This window comes from Cherax quadricarinatus, chromosome 18 (assembly GCF_038502225.1).
Source record: "Cherax quadricarinatus isolate ZL_2023a chromosome 18, ASM3850222v1, whole genome shotgun sequence".
NCBI lineage: Eukaryota > Metazoa > Arthropoda > Malacostraca > Decapoda > Parastacidae > Cherax > Cherax quadricarinatus.
Genome location: NC_091309.1, coordinates 30,027,873 through 30,052,565, shown reverse-complemented (window position 1 = coordinate 30,052,565; position 24,693 = coordinate 30,027,873). Strand labels below are relative to the sequence as shown.

General features: G+C 41.2%; 1 protein-coding gene across 1 annotated transcript in view; it reads left to right on the top strand.

Moving 5' to 3' along the window:
• Positions 1 to 24,693, top strand: part of LOC128689465 (cation-dependent mannose-6-phosphate receptor) — a 92,158-nt gene that overhangs the window by 21,435 nt on the left and 46,030 nt on the right. Inside the window, exon 2 of the mRNA XM_053777799.2 lies at positions 20,583 to 20,740. Coding sequence (XP_053633774.1) covers positions 20,583 to 20,740 — 158 coding nt within the window. The remainder of the gene's footprint in view (positions 1 to 20,582; positions 20,741 to 24,693) is intronic.

The window sequence follows — 24,693 nt, the reverse complement described above, 5'->3', positions numbered from 1 at the left end:
CCATTGATGCAGAAGACAATCAGACACCAAGAATATGGGTATTGTTTATTGTTTGAATGACAGTTGTCCCTTGAACAGAATCAAGGACTCGTCAACAACGTTCTTGAAGGGATAAAAGTAGGCACTGAATTTTTGCTTTATATACATAAAAACTTCCCAGATTTTGTATAGTAGGTCATTTCTGTTGGCCCTGTTCCTGTCTGAGAAGCATAACATTCATAGCAACAGCATGAATCTGTTGCAGGGGAGGAGGTCACAAAAGACAGGAGTAATGAGGAAATAGTCTGTGGACCAGTACTGTGCTATGTTTTGTTTATATGTAAGAGGCATAAGCATGGTAGTTCCAAGGAATACGTTTTGGCCACAGTTGTATCTTTCCACCTGTGTAGCCATAATGATTATGCAACCTCTGCGTTGTCCATTATATAGTGGTAATAGTTGTTTGTCTGGGTGATGATCAGGTTCGTTATGGGCTCGTCAGGGTATAGTGAAAAATACTCTAACTCTGTAGGCTCATTCATGATGGAACATTCTGGGAGGATGCCACTTCTGCTGGCATCAGAACTGAAAGGATGTGGCATGAATGTTGTACTTTCTGTCCAGTTCCATTCACAGTCTGATGGCTCAAGGTGGACCTGTGGCATGGGGTGTGGGGAAGCAGGAGGAGGGATAGGAATGGAGGCAGCACATGGTTGATGGGGTGCCGGGCTGTCCTTTGTCTGCCCGCCCACTATGCCATGTGGCCCAGGCACCGGGCTGTCCTTTGTCTGCCTGCCCACTATGCCATGTGGCCCAGGCACCATGCCACCCACCACCTCCTCCATCCCTGCATATTCTCCTTCATGATTGGTATCACTGTCAGTGGCCGGGGTTTTCGATTTTGACCTTCCATGAGACCCTTGGGGACTGCCTATGGCACACTGCCTGAATGTAGGCGACACTGCTTAAAGCTACGCTTCACTGGGGTAAAATGTGCATCACTGTCACTCAAAGAATTCTCTAAGGGCATAAAATCAATCTCATCACCAGTTACATCACTTTCATTATCATCATCACCAAAACTGAGAAAATGACAATTTCCACTTGCATAGTTGCCTCTGAGTAGTAACACTGGCCACCCCAGAGGTGCTGGTCTGAGGGTCTGGTGTGGTCACACTGGCCACCCCAGAGGTACTGGGCTGAGGGTCTGGTGTGGCCACACTGGCCACCTGAGAGGTGATGGGCTGAGTGTCTGGTGTGACCACACTGGCCACCTGAGAGGTGATGGGCTAAGGGTCATCTGGGTTATCATCAATATTTGCACTAATTCCTCGATCATTTGTGACCACATTGATCTCAAATCCACTAAACTTTATATCACTTTCCTCAAATAAGAGAGTGTTAATACAACGGGGCATGAGTGAATCCCGGGGGTTTGCCATGATGTTGACTCAAGCTGGTGCTGTGACTAACTGGTGCTACCATGTGGTACTGCAGGGTCCCTGATTTTTTTCATACTGTGCACACTGAGCATGCAAACCCATTCTCTCATGTCTAGGCCTATCATGCCTAATTTGAAGGCATGAAAAATAAAATATCGATCTGCGTTTGGAGCAGTAGCAGTAAGAACCTAGATCAACATTTAGACAGTTTAGGGGTTGTAGGTTGCCAGAAATTTTTTTTCTTCCTACTTCTCGATTTTATTTTGCTCACAACTCTAGAATACCTCATCTAATCAACTTCAAATTTTCAAAACTTGTACAGTGGAACCCCGGATATTGGCCAAATCGGATTTCGGCTGCTTTTTTGGCCAAAATTCTGTCCTGGATTTCAGCCGGCAACTCAAAAATCAGCCGTATTGGACGCGTCCACCCGCCACTTTACTGCGTCCATCAGTTAGTCTGGCTGTCTCTCTGGGTGAGTGAGCAACACTCCGTGCATTCATCCAAACATTTCGTTATAATCCATTGTTTTTTGTGGTTGTTTATTGAGCGTGACTGCAAAATAAGCCACCATGGGCCCAAAGAAAGTTCCTAGTGCCATCCCTTTGGTAGGGAAAACAAAAACGTGATAGAATTCAGTGACAAAACCTTGTCCCCACTTCAGGCAAATCTTTAAGAGACACCAGAAACAGACCTCTGGACAGTTCTTTTGTGCGACAGGGGTGCAGTGACTCTCAAGCTGGTCCTAGTGCCAGTAAAAATCAAAGAAGGGAAGTAACCCCAGAGAGGGCTTTGATACCTGAAGTCCTTATGGAGGGGGATTCCTCTTCCAAGCAATGACCCCAGCTTCCTCTCCTCTCCTTGCCTTCTTCAATATGGCAACAAGAGTCTTCAATAAAGGTATGTAATCTTCATTTATCATTAAAATTTGTGCTTTATATTTTTTCTCATTGTTTTCTGTATGAAAAACTATAATTAACCTTTAAAAATTGTATTCTTTGTTAATATTTTTGGGTGTCTGTAACAGATTACAGTAGGGCCCCAATTTTCGGCGTTTCGCCTTACGGCGTTGCACTAATACGGCAATCTCAAATTACGACCAATATTTTCTGTACGGCAAATGGTCTTTCGAATACAGCACGGGCCACCCGATTTGTTTACATTCTCCATGAGCACATCTCTCTATTATGTAATAATCACTCTTGGGCACATTAAATGTCTAATTTTACGTCAATATAGACATTTTCATCAATCCATCTATAATATTTTCCTCAAAATTATATAAGAAACATGTTACATAGCATATAAACATGCTGTTTATGTGCTATGGAGGTGTGGTTGCCATGGGGAGGGAAAACATTACGTAATACTAATAATAATCACTCTTGGGCGCATTAGATGTATTATTTTACGTTAATATAGGCATTTTCATTAATCCATCTATTATATTTTCTTCAAAATTATATAAGAAACACGTAACATAACATATAAACATTTTGTTTATATACTGTGGAGGTGTGGTAGCCGGGTGGAGGGAAAACATTACGTCACTCCCCTTAACCCTTAAACTGTCCAAACGTAGATTTTGATTTTCCCCATTTGAAAGCATGTAAAAAAAAACGTAGATCTACGTTCGGAGCCCCCCACATGTGGACGTAGATCTGTGTTTGGACAGTTTAAGGGTTAATACTTAACGCTTTTGTTTACAATTCTCGACATGAATTATTCATTACTTCTCCCTTTGTTTATGATGACATCTAAAGGTAGTTCTTAGAAACGATTAAACTCGGTGAACATGGTATGTTGATGGTAATAATATGGCTCTGGGTCACATTAAATATCATGTAGCTCTGTAGCAAAGGCAGACTACATACCTACATTATTTTTATAACTGATAATTATACGTATGTGTACCTGTACCTAAGTAAACTTACACACTGTGCTGGCATGCAGGTACACATTAAAATCACTAAGAGTGTCTTATTAGTCTTGAAGATGCCATATTAATGATAATAATAACACAATAATCACTCTAAGGAGCATTAAATATCATATAAAACGTTAATATAGACATTTTGCTTAATCCATCTAAATACACCCCACAGTAGAATAAATTAACATAATTATGAGATGTGGTAGCCAGGCAACTTGTAGGACTTGTGGTAGCCAGGCAACTTGTCGTAGCCAGGCAACATGTAGGACTTGTGGTAGCCAGGCAACTTATAGGACTTGTGGTAGCCAGGCAACTTGTAGGAATTGTGGTAGCTAGGCAACCTGTGGTAGCCAGGCAACATGTAGGACTTGTAGCCAGGAAACTTATAGGACTTGTGGTAGCCAGGCATCTTGTAGGACTTGTGGTAGCCAGGCAACTTGTAGGACTTGTGGTAGCCAGGCAACATGTAGGACTTGTGGTAGCCAGGCAACTTGTAGGACTTGTGGTAGCTAGGCAACTTGTAGGACTTGTGGTAGACAGGCAACTTGTAGGACTTGTGGTAGCCAGGCAACTTACAGGACTTGTGGTAGCCAGGCAACTTGTAGGACTTGTGGTAGCCAGACAGCTTGCAGGACTTGTGACGAAAACCAGATACGTTCATCTGGTTTGTTTACATTACGTGTGGGTGGGGTGGTGAGGGCTGCCCTTCCTGGCTACCCATACTTCCCAACCTGACTTCATACAACCTGACTTCATACAAACAAAACTCACCTCTCACCCTACATTACGACTACAAATATTTTAAGGTAATTAATGAGTGTACTATATATGCATTTTATCGCTCTAAGGAGCTTAATGTCGTAGTAGGTATAAGTGGCCAGGCTGGATGCCATACCTCCGACACAACTTTCTACAAATAAATACTTTTCACCTCTCGCCTTACATTAAGACCATTAAGACTACAAATATTTTAAGGCAAGGAATGCATCTACTGTATATGCATTTTATCGCTCTAGGGAGCTTTAACCCTTTCAGGGTTTCGGCCGTACTAGTATGGGTGAAGGAGGGGTGTTAATGTTGCAGTTTAAAAACTGTAGTGTAAAGCACCCTTCTGGCAAGACAGTGATGGAGTGAATGCTGGTGAAAGTTTTTCTTTTTCGGGCCACCCTGCCTTGGTGGGAATCGGCCAGTGTGATGATAATAATAATAATAATAATAATAATAATAATAATAATAGTATGGCTTACGCACCAGGGTTTTTGACGTACTAGTACGCCTAAATTCTAGCACCCTCAAATCTAGTGAGAGAAAGCTGGTAGGTCTACATATGAAAGAATGGGTCTATGTGGTCAGTGTGCGCAGTATAAAAAAAATCCTGCAGCGCACAGTGCGTAATGAGAAAAAAAACTTTGACCGTGTTTTGAGATTAAAACAGCAACTTTGCACTGTATTTTTGTATGGTATTTATTGTTGTATTCTAGTTTTCCTGGTCTCATTCTATAGAATGGAAGACATATTACAGAAATTGAGAGGATTTTGACTGATTTTACAATGAAAAGTACCTTGAAATTGAGCTCAAAGTAGCAGAAATGTTCGATTTTTACCAAAGTTCAAAAGTAAATAAATCATGCTACGCATCCAATACATGTCAACTGGTGAGTCTAATATTCTTTCACAAGTGCGCCGATATTATTTATACCATTTTTTACACTAATGCAGTAGTTTGCATAACAGTAAATCTTCTATTTTTTGTGAGAATAAAAATTTGAAGTGGAAAGCAAAAGAATGTAAGAGGGGCGTTGGGACATGACTAATGAACAGAGGAAATGTCATTTTAGTGCCAGGAATGTCTTGTTTATTCTGGACCCTATTTGGAAATTGGCATCTTTTGAAATTTGTGTGAAATTGGCAAAATTGCTAAATTCTGACCACTGTATTGGATAGTTGAAATCAGTAAATGGGTGGTTTCTTGCACTCATTCAATAGAAAAAATGGAGTTCTAGCGAAATATTCATGATTTTTGTCGACTAGTACAGTGGAATTGGCCGAAGATAGGGCTCAAAGTGGGCAAAATTGCCGATGCATAAACATTGTCGAAACTGCTAACTTCGCGAGAGCATAATTCCGTAAGTTTTCCATCAAATTTCATACTTTTGGTGTCATTATGATCGGGAAAAAATTATCTTTTCATAAGAAAAAATAATTTTTTTTTAAATGATTATCTTGTCATAAGGAAATTTTTTTTTTTTTTTTTAATTTGGGTGACCCTGAGAACAAGTCTCTGAGAGAGCCTATCAACCCTGAAAGGGTTAAGCATCATAGTATAGTATGTGTGGGTGGGGTGGCCAGGAGATTATGAGATTACAGTAATGAGTTGCAGTGCAAAGAGAGCCACTATCATGCCTATGCATTATGGGCAGACTTAATTTAATGGCTTACAGACAACTTTATACTACAGAAATTGATCATAGTTTGTTTAAGTTGTACTTCTTTTTTTTTTATTTATTTATACTCGACAGTAATTTTACTCTAATTACAGTAGTTTCAATAATAAATATTGAAATTATATTATGGGAATATAACATTATGAGTTGTTGAAAGTAGTTTACAGTATGAGAATGCTACAATTGGGTGAGTAGGTGGCTTTTGAGAAAAGCCTTAAATTGGTGTTCAGACCTGGTTACTTTAGTATTTACTGGTAATGAATTCTATATTTTGGGGCCCTATATGTGTGTAGAGTTTTTACACAGTGAGATATGGACACCGGGTACATCAAAAAGAGATCTCTCTTGTGTTGTGGTCATGTGTCCTGTTAAGGTTGGTGAGAAGTTTGAGTGGAGGGTTTATGTTTGAGTGTAGTGTTCTATGTATGTAGTAGGCACATGAATAAGTATGGATGTTCTTAATGGTGAACAGTTTTAGACTTTTGAATATTGGTGGACTATGCTGTCGGGAGTGGGAATTTATCATTCTGATTGCAGCCTTTTGCTGGGTTATTAGTGGTCTTAGGTGATTTAATGTTGCTGATCTCCATGCACAAATTCCATATGTGAGATAAGGGTAGATGAGTGACTGATATGGTGAAAGGAGAGCTGATTGTGGAACATAGTACTACTGGATCTTTGATAGTATGCCTACTGTCTTAGAGATTTTCTTTGAAATGTGTTGTATGTGTGTTATGACCAAGGTCATAATGAGATTAATTTATATGTTTTAGCCACTTAATATTATACTCGGGGTTTCTATAATATTAGCTAAATTAAAGATCCCACTAGTTTATAATATTATCTGATTTAGGAATATACCCGGGTATGATGTGTATATATATACAGTGGACCCCCGGATAACGATATTATTTCAATCCAGAAGTCTGTTTGGGTGCCGTTATAGACAGAATTTGTTCCCATAAGAGATATTGTGAATTAGATTAGTCCATTTCAGACCCCCAAAAATACACCTACAAAAGCACTTACAAAAATACACTTACATAATTGGTCGAGTTGGGAGCTGATCGTTATGCGGGGGTCCACTGTATATATATATATATATTTACGTATTTTGAGTAATGTGTTAGGTAGGTAGGTAACAGCTGGCTAAGAGTTGAAACAAGGTATGTCCTTGGAGGGTAGTTTGGCCTAATATTCCCTCTCACCTTTGGCAAGTTGATGTCATGTAGGGATTAACTGTGTTAATTCAGTTCGCTCTCTCTGCCGACTCAGTGTGCATTGACTGAGCTACCCTCCTAGTACTCCGCCTTATTCTCACTTGAATAGAGAATTCTGTTGTAGAAACTCCTGAACCAGCTTGCGGTTTATTGTCAAGTGAAGTCTGTGGACAATTATATACTATTACCTTCAGTTTACGATGTGACGACCAATGTCAAGCTTAGAACTTTGTGATATATTCCTTATGCCAGGGAGTTACTCAGTGAAAGTGTTAATTCTCAATGTATGTACTTGTGTACAAATAATGTCACTATTGTCGAAGCAGTAATATTCCTCTGATCATTAACAAGTGTAGTGACCATGTTGACATAGTCTCCAGAGGGGGTCTATGATGTACATTCTATTTAAGAGTTTTCTTATGTAAATGAAAGTTTCTGATGGTGATATTTAATATATATTTATGAATATCTAAGAAGTATTTAAGCTTTTAAATAAAAAGAAACTAGAAAGGACTGAGTAACTATTATTTGTGCCTTACATTTCTAAGTTTGGAAGTATTTTCTCATTCTATGAAGTGTATTGTTACGGAGTGCATTAACCTGGCTAAAGATTAAGATTCGAACTGTAACAATGTGTGTCTGGAATTTGAGGCTACTGTCAAGGTGGAGTCCTAGGAAATTTCCCTCTGTGAGTCTTGTGATGGTAGTATGCTCTTCACCTAGCAACGAATTCATTTAATGATGTGGTCTTAGGAACGGAACTCCATCATTAAGTGAGGAGAGGCTGTATTATGTTTTTTTACTGCTTAAGATTACAAATTAGTTATGCTGTGGCCCTACTGGGCTGAGGTGGACGGTAGAGGTTCTGGTACTGAAGTCGATGGTTGTACTGGAGTGTGCATAAATTCTGTAATGGATTTTTGTTCTATTTTACCCCGCAGTACATAATACAACTGATGGTAAGGCATCAACTGCTCTAGACACCGTTTCAAGGTCCTCTTCAGTGAAAAAGTCTAACTTTAAATCAGTCAGTAAATCAGTCAAGTCAGTAAGTCAGTCAGTCAGTAATACAGTGGACCCCTGCATACCGCACGCATAGCATACCGTACAATCCGCATACTGCTCGCTTTTTTCGCAAAAATTTTGCCTCGCATACCGCCCAAAAACCCGCTCACCGCTCTTCGTCCGAGACGCGTCCAATGTGCGGCCTGAGCCACGCTCACATGTTCTGCCGGTGGCATTGTTTACCAGCCAGCCTCCGCAGTAACATCCAAGCATACAATCGGAACATTTCGTATTATTACAGTGTTTTTGGTGATTTTTTCTGGAAAATAAGTCACCATGGGCCCCAAGAAAGCTTCTAGTGCCAACCCTACAGCAATAAGGGTGAGAATTACTATAGAGATGAAGAAAAAGATCATTGATAAGTATGAAAGTGGAGTGCGTGTCTCCGAGCTGGCCAGGTTGTATAATAAACCCCAATCAACCATCGCTACTATTGGTGGTACAGCTGCTGCTGCACTGTCAGCTGCTGCTGCTGTTGTACCACCGTCAGCTGCTGCTGCTGCTGTAGTACCGTCTGCTGCTGCTGTAGCATCGTCTGCTGCTGCTGTAGCATTGTCTGCTGCTGCTGTAGCATCGTCTGCTGCTGCTGTAGCATCGTCTGCTGCTGCTGTAGCATCGTCTACTGCTGCTGTAGCATCGTCTGCTGCTGCTGTAGCATCGTCTGCTGCTGCTGTAGCATCGTCTGCTGCTGCTGTAGCATTGTCTGTTGCTGCTGTAGCATCGTCTGCTGCTGCTGTAGCATCGTCTGTTGCTGCTGTAGCATCGTCTGTTGCTGCTGTACCACCGTCAGCTGCTGCTGCTGCTGTAGCACCGTTGTTGGTGTGGCTTATTGAGAATACCAAGAAACAATTAACCCCAGAGGATTTGCCACTCAGGATAACCCAAAAAAGTCAGTGTCATCGAAGACTGTCTAACTTATTTCCATTGGGGTCCTTAATCTTGTCTCCCAGGATGCAACCCACACCAGTCGACTAACACCCAGGTGAACAGGGAAAAATGCCTGGAACTAGTGCTCATATTGGTGAATTTAAAGCCAGCAAAGGTTGGTTTGAGAGATTTAAGAATCGTAGTGGCATACACAGTGTGATAAGGCCTGTTCTGGAAGAAAATGCCAAACAGGACCTACAGTACTCAGGAGGAAAAGGCACTCCCAGGACACAGTGTCTCATCAGTCATTGCTGCATCTTCAATAAAGGTAAGTGTCATTTATTCTTCATTTAGTAGAGTAGTACATGCACAATATATATTGTGCATGTACTACTCTACTATTGTGCATGTATCCTTCTGTTTGTGTGTAGGAAAATGTATATTTCATGTGGTAAAAATTTTTTTTTCATACTTTTGGGTGTCTTGCACGGATTAATTTGATTTCCATTATTTCTTATGGGGAAAATTCATTCGCATACCGAACATTTCGCATAACAATCAGCCCTCTTGCACGGATTAAAGTCGCTATGCGGGGGTCCACTGTACACTTGTCAGTCAATCAGTCAAGTAAGTAAATTAGTCAAGTCTGTAAGTCAATCAAGTCAGTAAGTAAGTCAAGTCAGTCAGTCAGTAATACAGTCAGTAAATCAGTCAGTCAGTCATCACACAAATTCATATTTACCTCATTCTTTTTATGTGCACAAAGTGACGCTTCATTATGGCCACAGGCTATCTCTTGTCTAATATCTCTATTTTCTTTGTTAATTCTAAGACTTGAACGCTTATATTTTTTCTTGCCACTTTCAGCAACATTTATATTCCTACTGGGTGCCATGATTGCTTGGCAGATTTAAGATATGGCAATTAAAAGATCTAAACTCCTAGCAGAGGATGGTATGTACTACAAGCGTATGAACCAAAGACTGGAATGAGAGTGGTGGCAGGTCTCTCCTGTTGACTCAGTGGTCTAACCCACAGCTAAGTAGAGGGTATCCCACAGGCGACACGTGCTCAAAATTTTTTCTTCTCTCGCAAACTGAACCGTGTTAAGTTAATTTTACGAAATGTTATACAAAAATATGCCACAGTTCTTCATTAGTACTATAACCAAAACGTGCCAAACAAAAACCTGTTAAACGATGGTCTACTGTATATACAAAAAATTACATATTTAAATTAATGTTAAAATGGTATTCAGTTCTGACAAATTGGTAAGTAAGACACATTTACAACAGTTAGGTACAGTGGTACCTCAAGTTATGAACTTAATTCGTTCCGGAAGGCCGTTCGAGTGCAGTTCCCAAAAGAATTTCTTCCCATAAGGAATAATGTAAATTAGATTAGTCCTTTTCAGACCCCCAAAAATACACTTACAAAAGCACTTACAAAAATACATTTACATAATTGTTCGAGTTGGGAGCTATTTGAAACTCGAGGTACCACTGTATCTTTATTCCAAAACGTTTCGCCTACATGATAGGCTTCTTCAGTTGAGTACAGAGGAGTATACAGAAACAGTAGAGAAGTGAAGACAGTGTAATCAGTCTTCCATATTCTTGAACAATTGTTCCAGACTTTGGAACAAAACACTTCTTCCAGGTTAAGGGACTGACCACTTGAAAACTACGTCTTCAAGGGTGATGGACTGATTACATCATCATCACTTCTCTACTGTTCCTGCATACTCGTCTGTACCCAACTGAAGAAGCCTATCATGTAGGCAAAACGTTTCAGAATAAAGATACCTAAATGCACAAATGCATACGTTGGCACGTAAATACTTTCACACACAAACTATATACAGTGGACCCCCGCATAACGATTACCTCCGAATGCGACCAATTATGTAAGTGTATTTATGTAAGTGCGTTTGTACGTGTATGTTTGGGGGTCTGAAATGGACTAATCTACTTCACAATATTTCTTATGGGAACAAATTCGGTCAGTACTGGCACCTGAACATACTTCTGGAGTGAAAAAATATCGTTAACCGGGGGTCCACTGTACAGTGGAACCCCGGTTTTCGTCTTTAATCCATTCCAGAAGGTCGGCTGAAAACAGATTTGTATGAAAACTAAAGTAATATTTCCCTTAAGAAATAATGTAAATCCAATTAATCCATTCCAGACACCCAAAAATATTAACAAAAAATAAATTTTATAGAGAATAACTATAGTTTTACATACAGAAAACAATGAGAAATAAATATAAAGTGCTAATTTAAATCACTTTTACCTTTATTGAAGACTCTTGTTGGCATATGGAGGATGGTGAGGGAAGAGGGAGGAGAGGTTATCTCTGCCACCATCACTACCACCCTCTACCACAATCACTACCACCCTCTACCACAATCACTACCACTCTACCACCATCACAACCACTACCACCTTCTACCACAATTACTACCACCCTCTTCTACCATCACAACCACCCTCTACTACCATCACAACCACTACCATCCTCTACCACCATCACTACCACTACCACCTTCTACCACCATCACTACCACCCTTTACCACCATCACAACCACTACCACCCTCTACCACCATCACTACCACCCTCTACCACAATCACTACCACCCTCTACCACCATCACTGCCACCATCACTACCACCATCACTACCACCCTCTACCACCATCACTGCCCCCTCTACCACCATCACTACCACCCTCTTCCACCATTACTACCACTCCCTACCACCGTCACTACCACCATCACTACCACTCTCTACCACCATCACTACCACCCTCTACCACCATCACTACCACCCTCTACCACCATCACTACCACCCTCTACCACCATCACTACCACCCTCTACCACCATCACTACCATCCTCTACCACCATCACTACCACCCTCTACCACCATCACTGCCATCCTCTACCATCACCACTACCACCCTCTACCACCATCACTACCATCCTCTACCATCACCACTACCACCCTCTACCACCATGACTACCCACCTCTACCACCATGACTACCACCCTCTTCCACCATCACTACCACCCTCTACCACCCTCTACCACCATCACTACCACCCTCTACCACCATCACTACCACCCTCTACCACCATCACTACCACCCTCTACCACCATCACTACCACCCTCTACCACCATCACTACCACCCTCTACCACCATCACTACCACCCTCTACCACCATCACTGCCATCCTCTACCACCATCACTGCCATCCTCTACCACCATCACTGCCATCCTCTACCACCATCACTACCATCCTCTACCACCATCACTACCATCCTCTACCACCATCACTACTACCCTCTACCACCATCACTGCCATCCTCTACCACCATCACTACCATCCTCTACCACCATCACTACCATCCTCTACCACCATCACTGCCATCCTCTACCACCATCACTACCATCCTCTACCACAATCACTACCCACCTCTACCATCACCACTACCACCCTCTGCCACCTTCTACGAATAACAAAGGCAGACTGAATCATGAACGTATGAGCAGCCGCATTCTGCGGGCAGGCCAATGCATCTGGTACAAACGATTTCCGAGTGGATGTATGAAGACAGGGAAAGTTTCACTGAAAAAAGTGGTCAAAAACTGAATTGCATGATAACCAGACCGGACAAAAATCGGGGTTCCACTGTACATATGAAAGTTCACATTTTTTATTATTATTATTAACACACTGGCTGATTCCCACCAAGGCAGGGTGGCCCAAAAAAGAAAAACTGCACCATCATTCACTCCATCACTGTCTTGCCAGAAGGGTGCTTTACACTACAGTTTTTAAACTGCAACATTAACACCCCTCCTTCAGAGTGCAGGCACTGTACTTCCCATCTCCAGGACTCAAGTCCGGCCTGCCGGTTTTCCTGAATCCCTTCATAAATGTTACTTTGCTCACACTCCAACAGCACGTCAAGTATTAAAAACCATTTGTCTCCATTCACTCCTATCAAACACGCTCACACATGCCTGCTGGAAGTCCAAGCCCCTCGCACACAAAACCTCCTTTATCCCCTCCCTCCAATCTTTCCTAGGCCGACCCCTACCCCGCCTTCCTTCCACTACAGACTGATACACTCTTGAAGTCATTCTGTTTCGCTCCATTCTCTCTACATGTCCGAACCACCTTAACAACCCTTCCTCAGCCCTCTGGACAACAGTTTTGGTAATCCCGCACCTCCTCCTAACTTCTAAACTACGAATTCTCTGCATTATATTCACACCACACATTGCCCTCAGACATGACATCTCCACTGCCTCCAGCCTTCTCCTCGCTGCAACATTCATCACCCATGCTTCACACCCATATAAGAGCGTTGATAAAACTATACTCTCATACATTCCCCTCTTTGTCTCCAAGGACAAAGTTCTTTGTCTCCACAGACTCCTAAGTGCACTGCACACCCTTTTCCCCTCATCAGTTCTATGATTCACCTCATCTTTCATAGACCCATCCGCTGACACGTCCACTCCCAAATATCTGAATACATTCACCTCCTCCATACTCTCTCCGTCCAATCTGATATCCAATCTTTTATCACCTAATCTTTTTGTTATCCTCATAACCTTACTCTTTCCTGTATTCACTTTTAATTTTCTTCTTTTGCATACCCTACCAAATTCATCCACCAACCTCTGCAACTTGTCTTCAGAATCTCCCAAGAGCACAGTGTCATCAGCAAAGAGCAACTGTGACAACTCCCACTTTATGTGTGATTCTTTATCTTTTAACTCCACGCCTCTTGCCAAGACCCTCGCATTTACTTTTCTTACAACCCCATCTATAAATATATTAAACAACCACGGTGACATCACACATCCTTGTCTAAGGCCTACTTTTACTGGGAAATAATCTCCCTCTTTCCTACATACTCTAACTTGAGCCTCACTATCCTCGTAAAAACTCTTCACTGCTTTCAGTAACCTACCTCCTACACCATACACCTGCAACATCTGCCACATTGCCCCCCTATCCACCCTGTCATATGCCTTTTCCAAATCCATAAATGCCACAAAAACCTCTTTAGCCTTATCTAAATACTGTTCACTTATGTGTTTCACTGTAAACACCTGGTTCACACACCCCCTACCTTTCCTAAAGCCGCCTTGTTCATCTGCTATCCTATTCTCCGTCTTACTCTTAATTCTTTCAATAATAACTCTACCATACACTTTACCAGGTATACTCAACAGACTTATCCCCCTATAACTTTTGCACTCTCTTTTGTCCCCTTTGCCTTTATACAAAGGAACTATGCATGCTGTCTGCCAATCCCTAGGTACATTACCCTCTTCCATACATTTATTAAATAATTGCACCAACCACTCCAAAACTATATCCCCACCTGCTTTTAACATTTCTATCTTTATCCCATCAATCCCGGCTGCCTTACCCTCTTTCATTTTACCTACTGCCTCACAAACTTCCCCCACACTCACAACTGGCTCTTACTCACTCCTACAAGATGTTATTCCTCCTTGCCCTATACACGAAATCACAGCTTCCCTATCTTCATCAACATTTAACAATTCCTCAAAATATTCCCTCCATCTTCCCAATACCACTAACTCTCCATTTAATAACTCTCCTCTCCTATTTTTAACTGACAAATCCATTTGTTCTCTAGGCTTCCTTAACTTGTTAATCTCACTCCAAAACTTTTTCTTATTTTCAACAAAATTTGTTGATAACATCTCACCCACTCTTTCATTTGCTCTCTTTTTACATTGCTTCACCACTCTCTTAACCTCTCTCTTTTTCTCCATATACTCTTCCCTCCTTGCATCACTTCTACTTTGTAAAAACTTCTCATATGCTAACTTTTTCTCCTTACTACTCTCTTTACATCATCATTCCACCAATCGCTCCTCTTCCCTCCTGCACCCACTTTCCTGCAACCACAAACTTCTGCTGAACACTCTAACACTACATTTTAAAACCTACCCCATACCTCTTCGACCCCATTGCCTATGCTCTCATTAGCCCATCTATCCTCCAATAGCTGTTTATATCTTACCCTAACTGCCTCCTCTTTTAGTTTATTAACCTTCACCTCTCTCTTCCCTGATGCTTCTATTCTCCTTGTATCCCATCTACCTTTTATTCTCAGTGTATCTTCAACTAAAAAGTGATCTGATATATCTGTGGCCCCTCTATAAACATGTACATCCTGAAGTCTACTCAACAGTCTTTTATCTACTAATACATAATCCAACAAACTACTGTCATTTTGCCCTACATCATATCTTGTATACTTATTTATCCTCTTTTTCTTAAAATATGTATTACCTATAAATGAACCCCTTTCTATACAAAGTTCAGTCAAAGGGCTCCCATTATCATTTACACCTGGCACCCCAAACTTACCTACCACACCCTCTCTAAAAGTTTCTCCTACTTTATCATTCAGGTCCCCTACTGCAATTACTCTCTCACTTGGTTCAAAGGTTCACATATTTATAGAAATTCATATGCACATACATATACTATACATAGTTATATTTTGCTGCATTAGAATTTTATGACCACCCTCCAATACAACCTCTCCTCTATTAGCGATGTACTCGTTTACCGATGCCTTGGACTTACGATGGGCTCTCTGACCAGTATTTATACCCAAATAATGTATTAGAGCTGATTTCCTCTATTCTGTTTATTTCAATATAGTATACAGTACACAACTGTATAAAGATTTAAAAATATACCAGAAATGTTATAAAAGGTGCAAAGGTGATATTAAAACAATATCAAAGATGGTTGACACTAACCCACTACTTTTATAGTATGCTCCTTGCTTAGCGAAGAATTCATTTACCGACATGGTCTTAGGAACAGAACTCCATTGTTAAACACAAAGAAAGCCACTACTATGTATGAGCATTTTGGGCAGACTAATACAGTGGACCCTCACCTAACAAACGCATCGCATAACGTTAAATCCGCCTAACGATACATTTTAACGCAAAAATTTTGCCTCGGCTAGCGCTAAAAAACTCGCTCAGCGCGATTCGTTCGAGACGCATCCACGTGCAGCCTGAGCCCGCCTCACTTGTTCCGTGGGTGCCAGTGTTTACAAGCCAGCCACCGTGGTCACTTCCAAGCATACAATCGGAGCATTTCATATTATCACAGCCTTTTTAGTGATTGCACCTGCAAAATAAGTCACCATGGGCCCCAAGAAAGCTTCTAGTGCCAATCCTACAGCAAAAAATGTGAGAATTACTATGGATATGAAGAAAGATATTATTGCTAAGTATGAAAGTGGAGTGCGTGTCTCCGAGCTGGCCAGGTTGTACACAAAACCCCAATCAACCATCGCTACTATTGTGGCCAAGAAAACGGTAATCAAGGAAGCTGTTCTTGCCAAAGGTGCAACTTTGTTTTCGAAACAGAGATCGCAAGTGATAGAAGATGTTGAGAGACTGTTATTGGTGTGGATAAACGAAAAACAGATAGCAGGAGATAGCATCTCTCGAGCGATCATAAGTGAAAAGACTAGGAAGTTGCATGACGATTTAATTAGAAAAATGCCTGCAACTAGTGATGTGAGTGAATTTAAGGCCAGCAAAGGTTGGTTTGAGAGATTTAAGAATTGTAGTGGCATACATAGTGTGATAATGCATGGTGAGGCTGCCAGTTCGGACCACAAAGCGGTTGAAAAATATGTGCAGGAATTCAAGGAGTACATAGACAGTGAAGGACTGAAACCTGAACAAGTGTTTAATTGTGACGAAACAGGCCTGTTTTGGAAGAAAATGACAAACAGGACCTACATTACTCAGGAGGAAAAGGCACTCCCAGGACATAAGCCTATGAAAGACAGGCTTACTCTGTTGACATGTGCCAATGCTAGTGGTGATTGCAAAGTGAAGCCTTTATTGGTGTATCACTCTGAAACTTCCAGAGTGTTCAGGAAAAACAATGTCCTCAAGGCTAATTTGTGTGTGCTGTGGAGGACAAACAGTAAGGCATGGGTCACTAGGGACTTTTTCTATGACTGGTTACACCATGCATTTGCCCCCACTGTGAAAAATTACCTAATTGAAAAGAAATTAGACCTTAAGTGCCTCCTGGTATTAGACAGTGCTCCTGGTCATCCTTCAGACGTGGCAGAGCGACTTTCTGCGGAAATGAGCTTCATTAAGGTCAAGTTTTTGCCCCCTAATACCACTCCTCTCCTGCAGCCCATGGACCAACAGATCATTTCCAACTTCAAGAAACTGTACACAAAACCTATGTTTGAAAGGTGCTTTGTAATGACCTCAGAAACTCAGTTGACTCTAAGAGAGTTTTGGAGAGATCACTTTAGCATCCTCAATTGTGTAAACATTATAGGTAAGGCTTGGGAGGAAGTGACTAAGAGGACCTTGAACTCTGCTTGGAAGAAACTGTGGCCAGAATGTGTAGACAAAAGGGATTTTGAAGGGTTTGAGGCTAACCCTGGGAATCCTATGCCAGTTGAGGAATCCATTGTGGCATTGGGAAAGTCCTTGGGGTTGGAGGTTAGTGGGGAGGATGTGGAAGAGTTGGTGGAGGAGGACAGTGAAGAACTAACCACTGATGACCTGCTAGATCATCTTCAACAGCAAGAGGCCACACCTGAGGAAACTGCTTCAGAGGAGGGGATAGAGAAATTGAGGAAGTTGCCTACTTCAAAGATTAAGGAAATGTGTGCAATGTGGCTTAAAGTGCAAACCTTTTTTGATGAAAATCACCCTCACACAGCTATTGCAAGCCGTGTTGGCACCCTGTACACTGACAATGTTGTGAAACACTTAAGGAATGTCATAAAGGAATGGGAGGTACAGGCCTCTTTGGATGTTGTGAGACAGAGGTCCAGTGACTCTCAAGCTGGTCCTAGTGGCATTAAAAGAAGAAGGGAAGTAACCCCGGAAAAGGACTTGCAACCTCAAGTCCTAAGGAAGGGGATTCCCCTTCTAAACACTAACACCATCAACACTCTCCCCTCCTCCCATCCCATCAATCATCACCAGATCTTCAATAAAGGTAAGTGTCATGTAACTGTGCATGTCTTCTTCAGTTTGTGTGTATTAAAATTAATATTTCATGTGGTAAAAATTTTTTTTTGTTCATACTTTGGGGTGTCAGGAACGGATTAATTTGATTTCCATTATTTCTTATGGGGAAAATTAAGTCGCCTAACGATAATTTCGCCTAACGTTGAGCTCTCAGGAACAGATTAATAGGGTTAGGTGAGGGTCCACTGTACTGATGTTTATACACTACTTAAAACTAGACATAGGTCATGGAGTGGTAAATTTTTATTATATTTTTTATTTATTAACACATTGGTTGTTTCCCACGAAGGCAGGGTGGCCCAAAAAAGAAAAACTCATCATTCACTCCATCACTGTCTTCCCAGAGGCATGCTTACACTACAGTTATAAAACTGCAACATTAAATCCCCTCCTTCAGAGTGCAGGCACTGTACTTCCCATCTCCAGGATTCAAGTCTGGCCTGTTGGTTTCCCTGAATCCCTTCAGCATGTCAAGTCCTGAAAACCATTTATCTCCATTTGCTCCTATCTAACACACAAGTGCTTGCTGGAAGTCCAAGCCTCTCACACAATACCTCCTTTACCTCCTCCCTCCAACCTTTCCTAAGCAGACCCCTATCCCACCTTCCCTCCACTACATATTTACACTTGAAGTCATTATATTTCGTTCCATCGTCTCTACATATCCAAACTACCTCAATAATTCTTCCTCCGTTTTGGTAATCCCACACCTCCTCCTAATATCCAAACTATGGATTCTCTGCATTACATTCACACCACACATTGCCCTCAGACATGACATTTCCACTGCCTCCAGCCTTCTCCTTGTTGCAGCATTCACCACCCAGGCTTAACACCTATATAAGAGCATTGGTATAACTATACTCTCATATATTCCCCTCTTTGCTTCCATGGATAGAGTTCTTTGTCTCTACGGACTTCTCAGTGCACCATTCACCTTTATCCCCATCGTCAGTTCTGTGATTCACCTCATCTTTCGTAGACCCATCTGCTGAATCATCCACTCCCAAATATCTGAAAGCATTCACTTCCTCCATATGCTCTCCCTCCAGTTTGATATCCAATCTTTCGTTACCTAATTTTTTTGTTATCCTCATCACCTTACTCTTTCCTATATTCACTTTTAATTTCCTTCTTTTATATAACCTACCAAACTCATCCACCAACCTCTGCAACCTCTCTTCAGAATCTCCTAAAAGCAAAGTGTCATCAGCAGAGTGCAACTGTGACAGCTCCCACTTTGTTAGATTCTTTATCTTATAACCCCACACATTTTGCCAACACCCAAGCATTCACTTCTCTTACAGCTCCATCTATAAATATATTGAACAACCATGGTAACATCACACATCCCTGTCTAAGGCCTACTTTTACTGGGAAATAATCTCCCTCTCTCCTACATATTCTAACCTAAGCCTCACTATTCTTGTAAAAACTCTCCACTGCTTTCAATAACCTACCTCCTATTTGATACATCTGCAACATCTGCCACATTGCCCCCTATTTACCCTATCATACACTTTTTCCAAATCCATAAATGCAACAAAAATCTCTTTACCCTTATCTAAATACTGTTCACCTATATGTTTCACTGCAAACACTTGGTCTACACACCCCCTACTCTTCCCAAATCCTCATTCCTCTGCTATCCTGCTCTCTGTCTTACTCTTAATACTTTCAATAATAACTCTACCATACACTTTACCAGGTATACTCAACAGACTTATTCCCCTATAATTTGTACACTGTTGTCCCCTTTGCCTTAATACAAAGGAACTATACATGCTCTCTGCCAATCCCTAGGTACCTTGCCCTCTTCCATATATTTATTAAATAAAACACTAACCACTCCAAAACTATATTCCCACCTGCTTTTAACATTTCTATCTTTATCTCATCAATCCCACCTGCTTTACTTCCTTTACTCCCCCACACTCACAGTTGGTTCTTCCTCACCCCTATAAGATGTTATTCCTCCTTGCCCTATACATGGAATCACAGCTTCCCTGTCTTCATCAACATTTAACAATTCCCTGTGATTATCTATGATTATCCCTGCATTTAGTCCAGACATGGTCAAGCAATGAGGCACTTCTCAGAGATTCTTGTTGGCTTATTTATAACTGGTAGTAGCAAGCAGTTGTTCAGTAGTTTTAATTTTATTTTCAAGTAATTTATTGTATTGCAGTTTTATTTTTATTTTCAGGTAATTTATTGTATTGCAGGTTATCTTTAGTGTGTGTAATGAAAGTATCGATGAAATGGGCTAAGTCTGCTGCATGGGGCATTTATTTGTCTTTTTGAAGATGATGTCCGGTAGGCTTCCCATTCAGTGGACCATTTTTTCATTTGTTTCAGCCATAGAGAATCAATTACATAATTTCAGTTCAACAGACATTTGGATCTATCAAACATAACTCACACACATGTTGGCAACTTCTTTCAGAGAGAATCTTCTGGAAAAAATCAGGATATAAAATAAGAAATGTGTATTATATACAGTACAGTGTTTGTATATCTCTTTTTTGGCAGGTCAAACACAGGGAAAGATCGGGATGGAAACACATACAGCTTCATTGTTTGTGAAGATCTTTATGATGATAGTAAAAATGTGAGCATCATCAAAACTAATGGAAGTAAAGATAGAATTGTGCTTGGTTACAACAACAGAACTCTCGTCACAAAAGACAGTGAGTATTAGAAATTAAAAAATCATTTGTCTTTTTCTGTTTGTATCATATTGTGCTACCAGTACAGAAGAGTATATCATGTACTGTCCCATGTTGCTTGCACAGAAGAGTATATTGTACAGTAGGGCCCCGCTCTACGCCATTCCGCTAATATGAACATTTCAAATTATGACCAAAACTTGCTCTACAGCTCCCCCCCCATCTGACTTTCTAATACAGTGGGCCCTCAACCAACGAAGGCATCGTCTAACGATAAAATTGACTAACAAAGCGTTTTTTGCGTAAAAATTTTGGCCCAACCAACGATGAAAAACTCGATTAGCAAACATTAGTCCTGAACACATCTGTCTCTCCTGAGTGCCTCAACTCAGCTAGTGTGCCATTGTTTACAAGCCAGGGCAGTCGGTTGCACGAATACATTCAATAAATTTTATAAATTTAGTGCTTGTAGCTGCTAAATAAGCCACCATGGGCCCAACGAAAGCTTATAGTGCCAACCCTGTGGTAAAAAGGGTGAGAAATACTATCAAAATACTATTGTACCACGGTCAGCTGCTGCTGCACCACAGTCAGCTGCTGCTGCACCACCGTCAGCTGTTGCTGCACCACTGTCAGCTGCTGCTGCTGCTGTACCATGGTCAGCTGCTACTGCTGCTGCACCACCATCAGCTGTTGCTGCACCACTGACTGCTGCTGCTGTACCACGGTCAGCTGCTGCACCACCGTCAGCTGTTGCTGCACCACCGTCAGCTGCTGCTGCTGCACCACTGTCAGCTGTACTACTCAAAGATGTGGAGAGACTGTTGTTGGTGTCACTTAACGAGAAACAATTAACCCCAGAGGGTTAGCCACCCAGGATAACCTAAGAAAGTCAATGTGTCATCGAGGGTTGTCTAACTTATTTCCATTGGGAGGCCTTTTGTTTTTAGAGATTTTAAAATTGAAGTTGAAAAATTATGGAAATTAAGGTTTTCTTACCAAAAAAATAGTGCAAAATTCTGGCAACATGTTGATGCAATCACCTTGTTTCTATCATATTTCTAAGTATGTTTTTTTTTTTTTTTTTTTATGTTTTTGCTGTCATCAAGAGGACATGTTGGCAATTAGTGTTTTTTTTTTTTACTCTAAAAATTACTATTGTTATGATTGTTTCATTCTAAATAGTCAACATGGCAAGTTCTGTGATGACTAAAGTGAAGAGCACAGAGTTGTTGCTGCTCAGTTGCCTCAGGGTTGTACTATAGCTCATTCTAGCTCAAAACATAGACTCCACAAAAGTCATTATATTAGACCTTAGTGCAATTACAAGTGAGAGTCTTGTTCTATTTTAAGTTTGTATTTTTATATTACTAGTTTATACCTAGTTGATGATGAACAGATGAACAAGGAGGCTTTAGGAAAGGTAGGGGGTGTGTGGACCAGGTGTTCACAGTGAAACATATAAGTGAACAGTATTTAGATAAGGCTAAAGAGGTCTTTGTGGCATTTATGGATTTGGAAAAGGCGTATGACAGGGTGGATAGGGGGGCAATGTGGCAGATGTTGCAAGTGTATGGTGTAAGAGGTAGGTTACTGAAAGCAGTGAAGAGTTTTTACGAGGATAGCGAGGCTCAAGTTAGAGTATGTAGGAAAGAGGGAAATTATTTCCCAGTAAAAGTAGGCCTTAGACAAGGATGTGTGATGTCACCGTGGTTGTTTAATATATTTATAGATGGGGTTGTAAGAGAAGTAAATGCGAGGGTCTTGGCAAGAGGCGTGGAGTTAAAAGATAAAGAATCACACACAAAGTGGGAGTTGTCACAGCTGCTCTTTGCTGATGACACTGTGCTCTTTGGAGATTCTGAAGAGAAGTTGCAGAGATTGGTGGATGAATTTGGTAGGGTGTGCAAAAGAAGAAAATTAAAGGTGAATACAGGAAAGAGTAAGGTTATGAGGATAACAAAAAGATTAGGTGATGAAAGATTGAATATCAGATTGGAGGGAGAGAGTATGGAGGTGAATGTATTCAGATATTTGGGAGTGGACGTGTCAGCGGATGGGTCTATGAAAGATGAGGTGAATCATAGAATTGATGAGGGGAAAAGGGTGAGTGGTGCACTTAGGAGTCTGTGGAGACAAAGAACTTTGTCCTTGGAGGCAAAGAGGGGAATGTATGAGAGTATAGTTTTACCAACGCTCTTATATGGGTGTGAAGCATGGGTGATGAATGTTGCAGCGAGGAGAAGGCTGGAGGCAGTGGAGATGTCATGTCTGAGGGCAATGTGTGGTGTGAATATAATGCAGAGAATTCGTAGTTTGGAAGTTAGGAGGAGGTGCGGGATTACCAAAACTGTTGTCCAGAGGGCTGAGGAAGGGTTGTTGAGGTGGTTCAGACATGTAGAGAGAATGGAGCGAAACAGAATGACTTCAAGAGTGTATCAGTCTGTACTGGAAGGAAGGCGGGGTAGGGGTCAGCCTAGGAAAGGTTGGAGAGAGGGGGTAAAGGAGGTTTTGTGTGCGAGGGGCTTGGACTTCCAGCAGGCATGCGTGAGCGTGTTTGATAGGAGTGAATGGAGACAAATGGTTTTTAATACTTGACGTGCTGTTGGAGTGTGAGCAAAGTAACATTTATGAAGGGGTTCAGGGAAACCGGCAGGCCGGACTTGAGTCCTGGAGATGGGAAGTACAGTGCCTGCACTCTGAAGGAGGGGTGTTAATGTTGCAATTTAAAAACTGTCGTGTAAAGCACCCTTCTGGCAAGACAGTGATGGAGTGAATGATGGTGAAAGTTTTTCTTTTTCGGGCCACCCTGCCTTGGTGGGAATCGGCCAGTGTGATAATAAAAAAAAAACCTAGTTGTACTTTAGTTCATTCCAGCACAACACATAGACAACATCAACTTCATTATGTGTAGTAGTGACTATTCTCAATATGACCAAAATACTCTAGCTGTATACTTATCCAAGCTTCCCACCACTACAGATATCAGTACTAGAACTCAACACATAACTCAGGATATAAATAACCATAATTTAAACCTAGAAGATGATTGATCACGTTGACCCTGATCTAAACCTCCATAATCTGACACCCAATCAAAACCTATTGGAAAGTAACTGCCTTTATTACACAGCATCACAAGCCAGCACTATCCTAAACAATGCTAAAAGCCTATCAGTTCTTAACTACATCAGGTCCTTAAGCAAACACTATGATGACCTCCTGGCACTCCTTGAATCACTAAAGACACCCTTCTCCTGCATTATTCTTACTGAGACCTGGCTTAAGCAGGACACAATAGATATCTACTCTCTACCAGGATACACAGCAATTCACAACTGCAGACCAAACCAAGTTGGGGGTGGTATTGCAATCTATTACTCTAACCAATTATCTTGTATTAGCACCACTTGCTTTAGTGATGAATATGGGGAATACATTTTTGCTAATTTTACTGTAAAAAACCTTAAGACACCTATAACAATCGGTGCCATTTACCGGATACCTCACACAAACATCCCAAATTTCAGTGAGAAATTAAAGTCACTAATAACAAACAGACAAATGAATAAGCACCACCTTCTCTTAGCTGGAGACTTCAACATCAACCTTGGCTTACTAGATGATCAGCCTGTAACTGATTTCATCAACAATATGAACAACACACTTCTCATACCAACAATAACTAAACCAACCAGGCTCACTGAGACAAGTGCAACCATAATAGACCACATATGGACCAATATACTAGCCCCCCTTAAATCAGGGATAATCACAGATAGCACTACAGACTATTACCCTACCTTCCTCCTGACAAACATTAATAAACCACCACTTGAATACAACAAAGTCTCATTTGGACTCCATGACGAGGCCTCAATAAGGAAGTTCACAACTGACCTAGAGATTGTTGACTGGCCTACAGAATTCTCCAAGGCCAATGGTATTGATGACTGGACAGACATTTTTCTTAA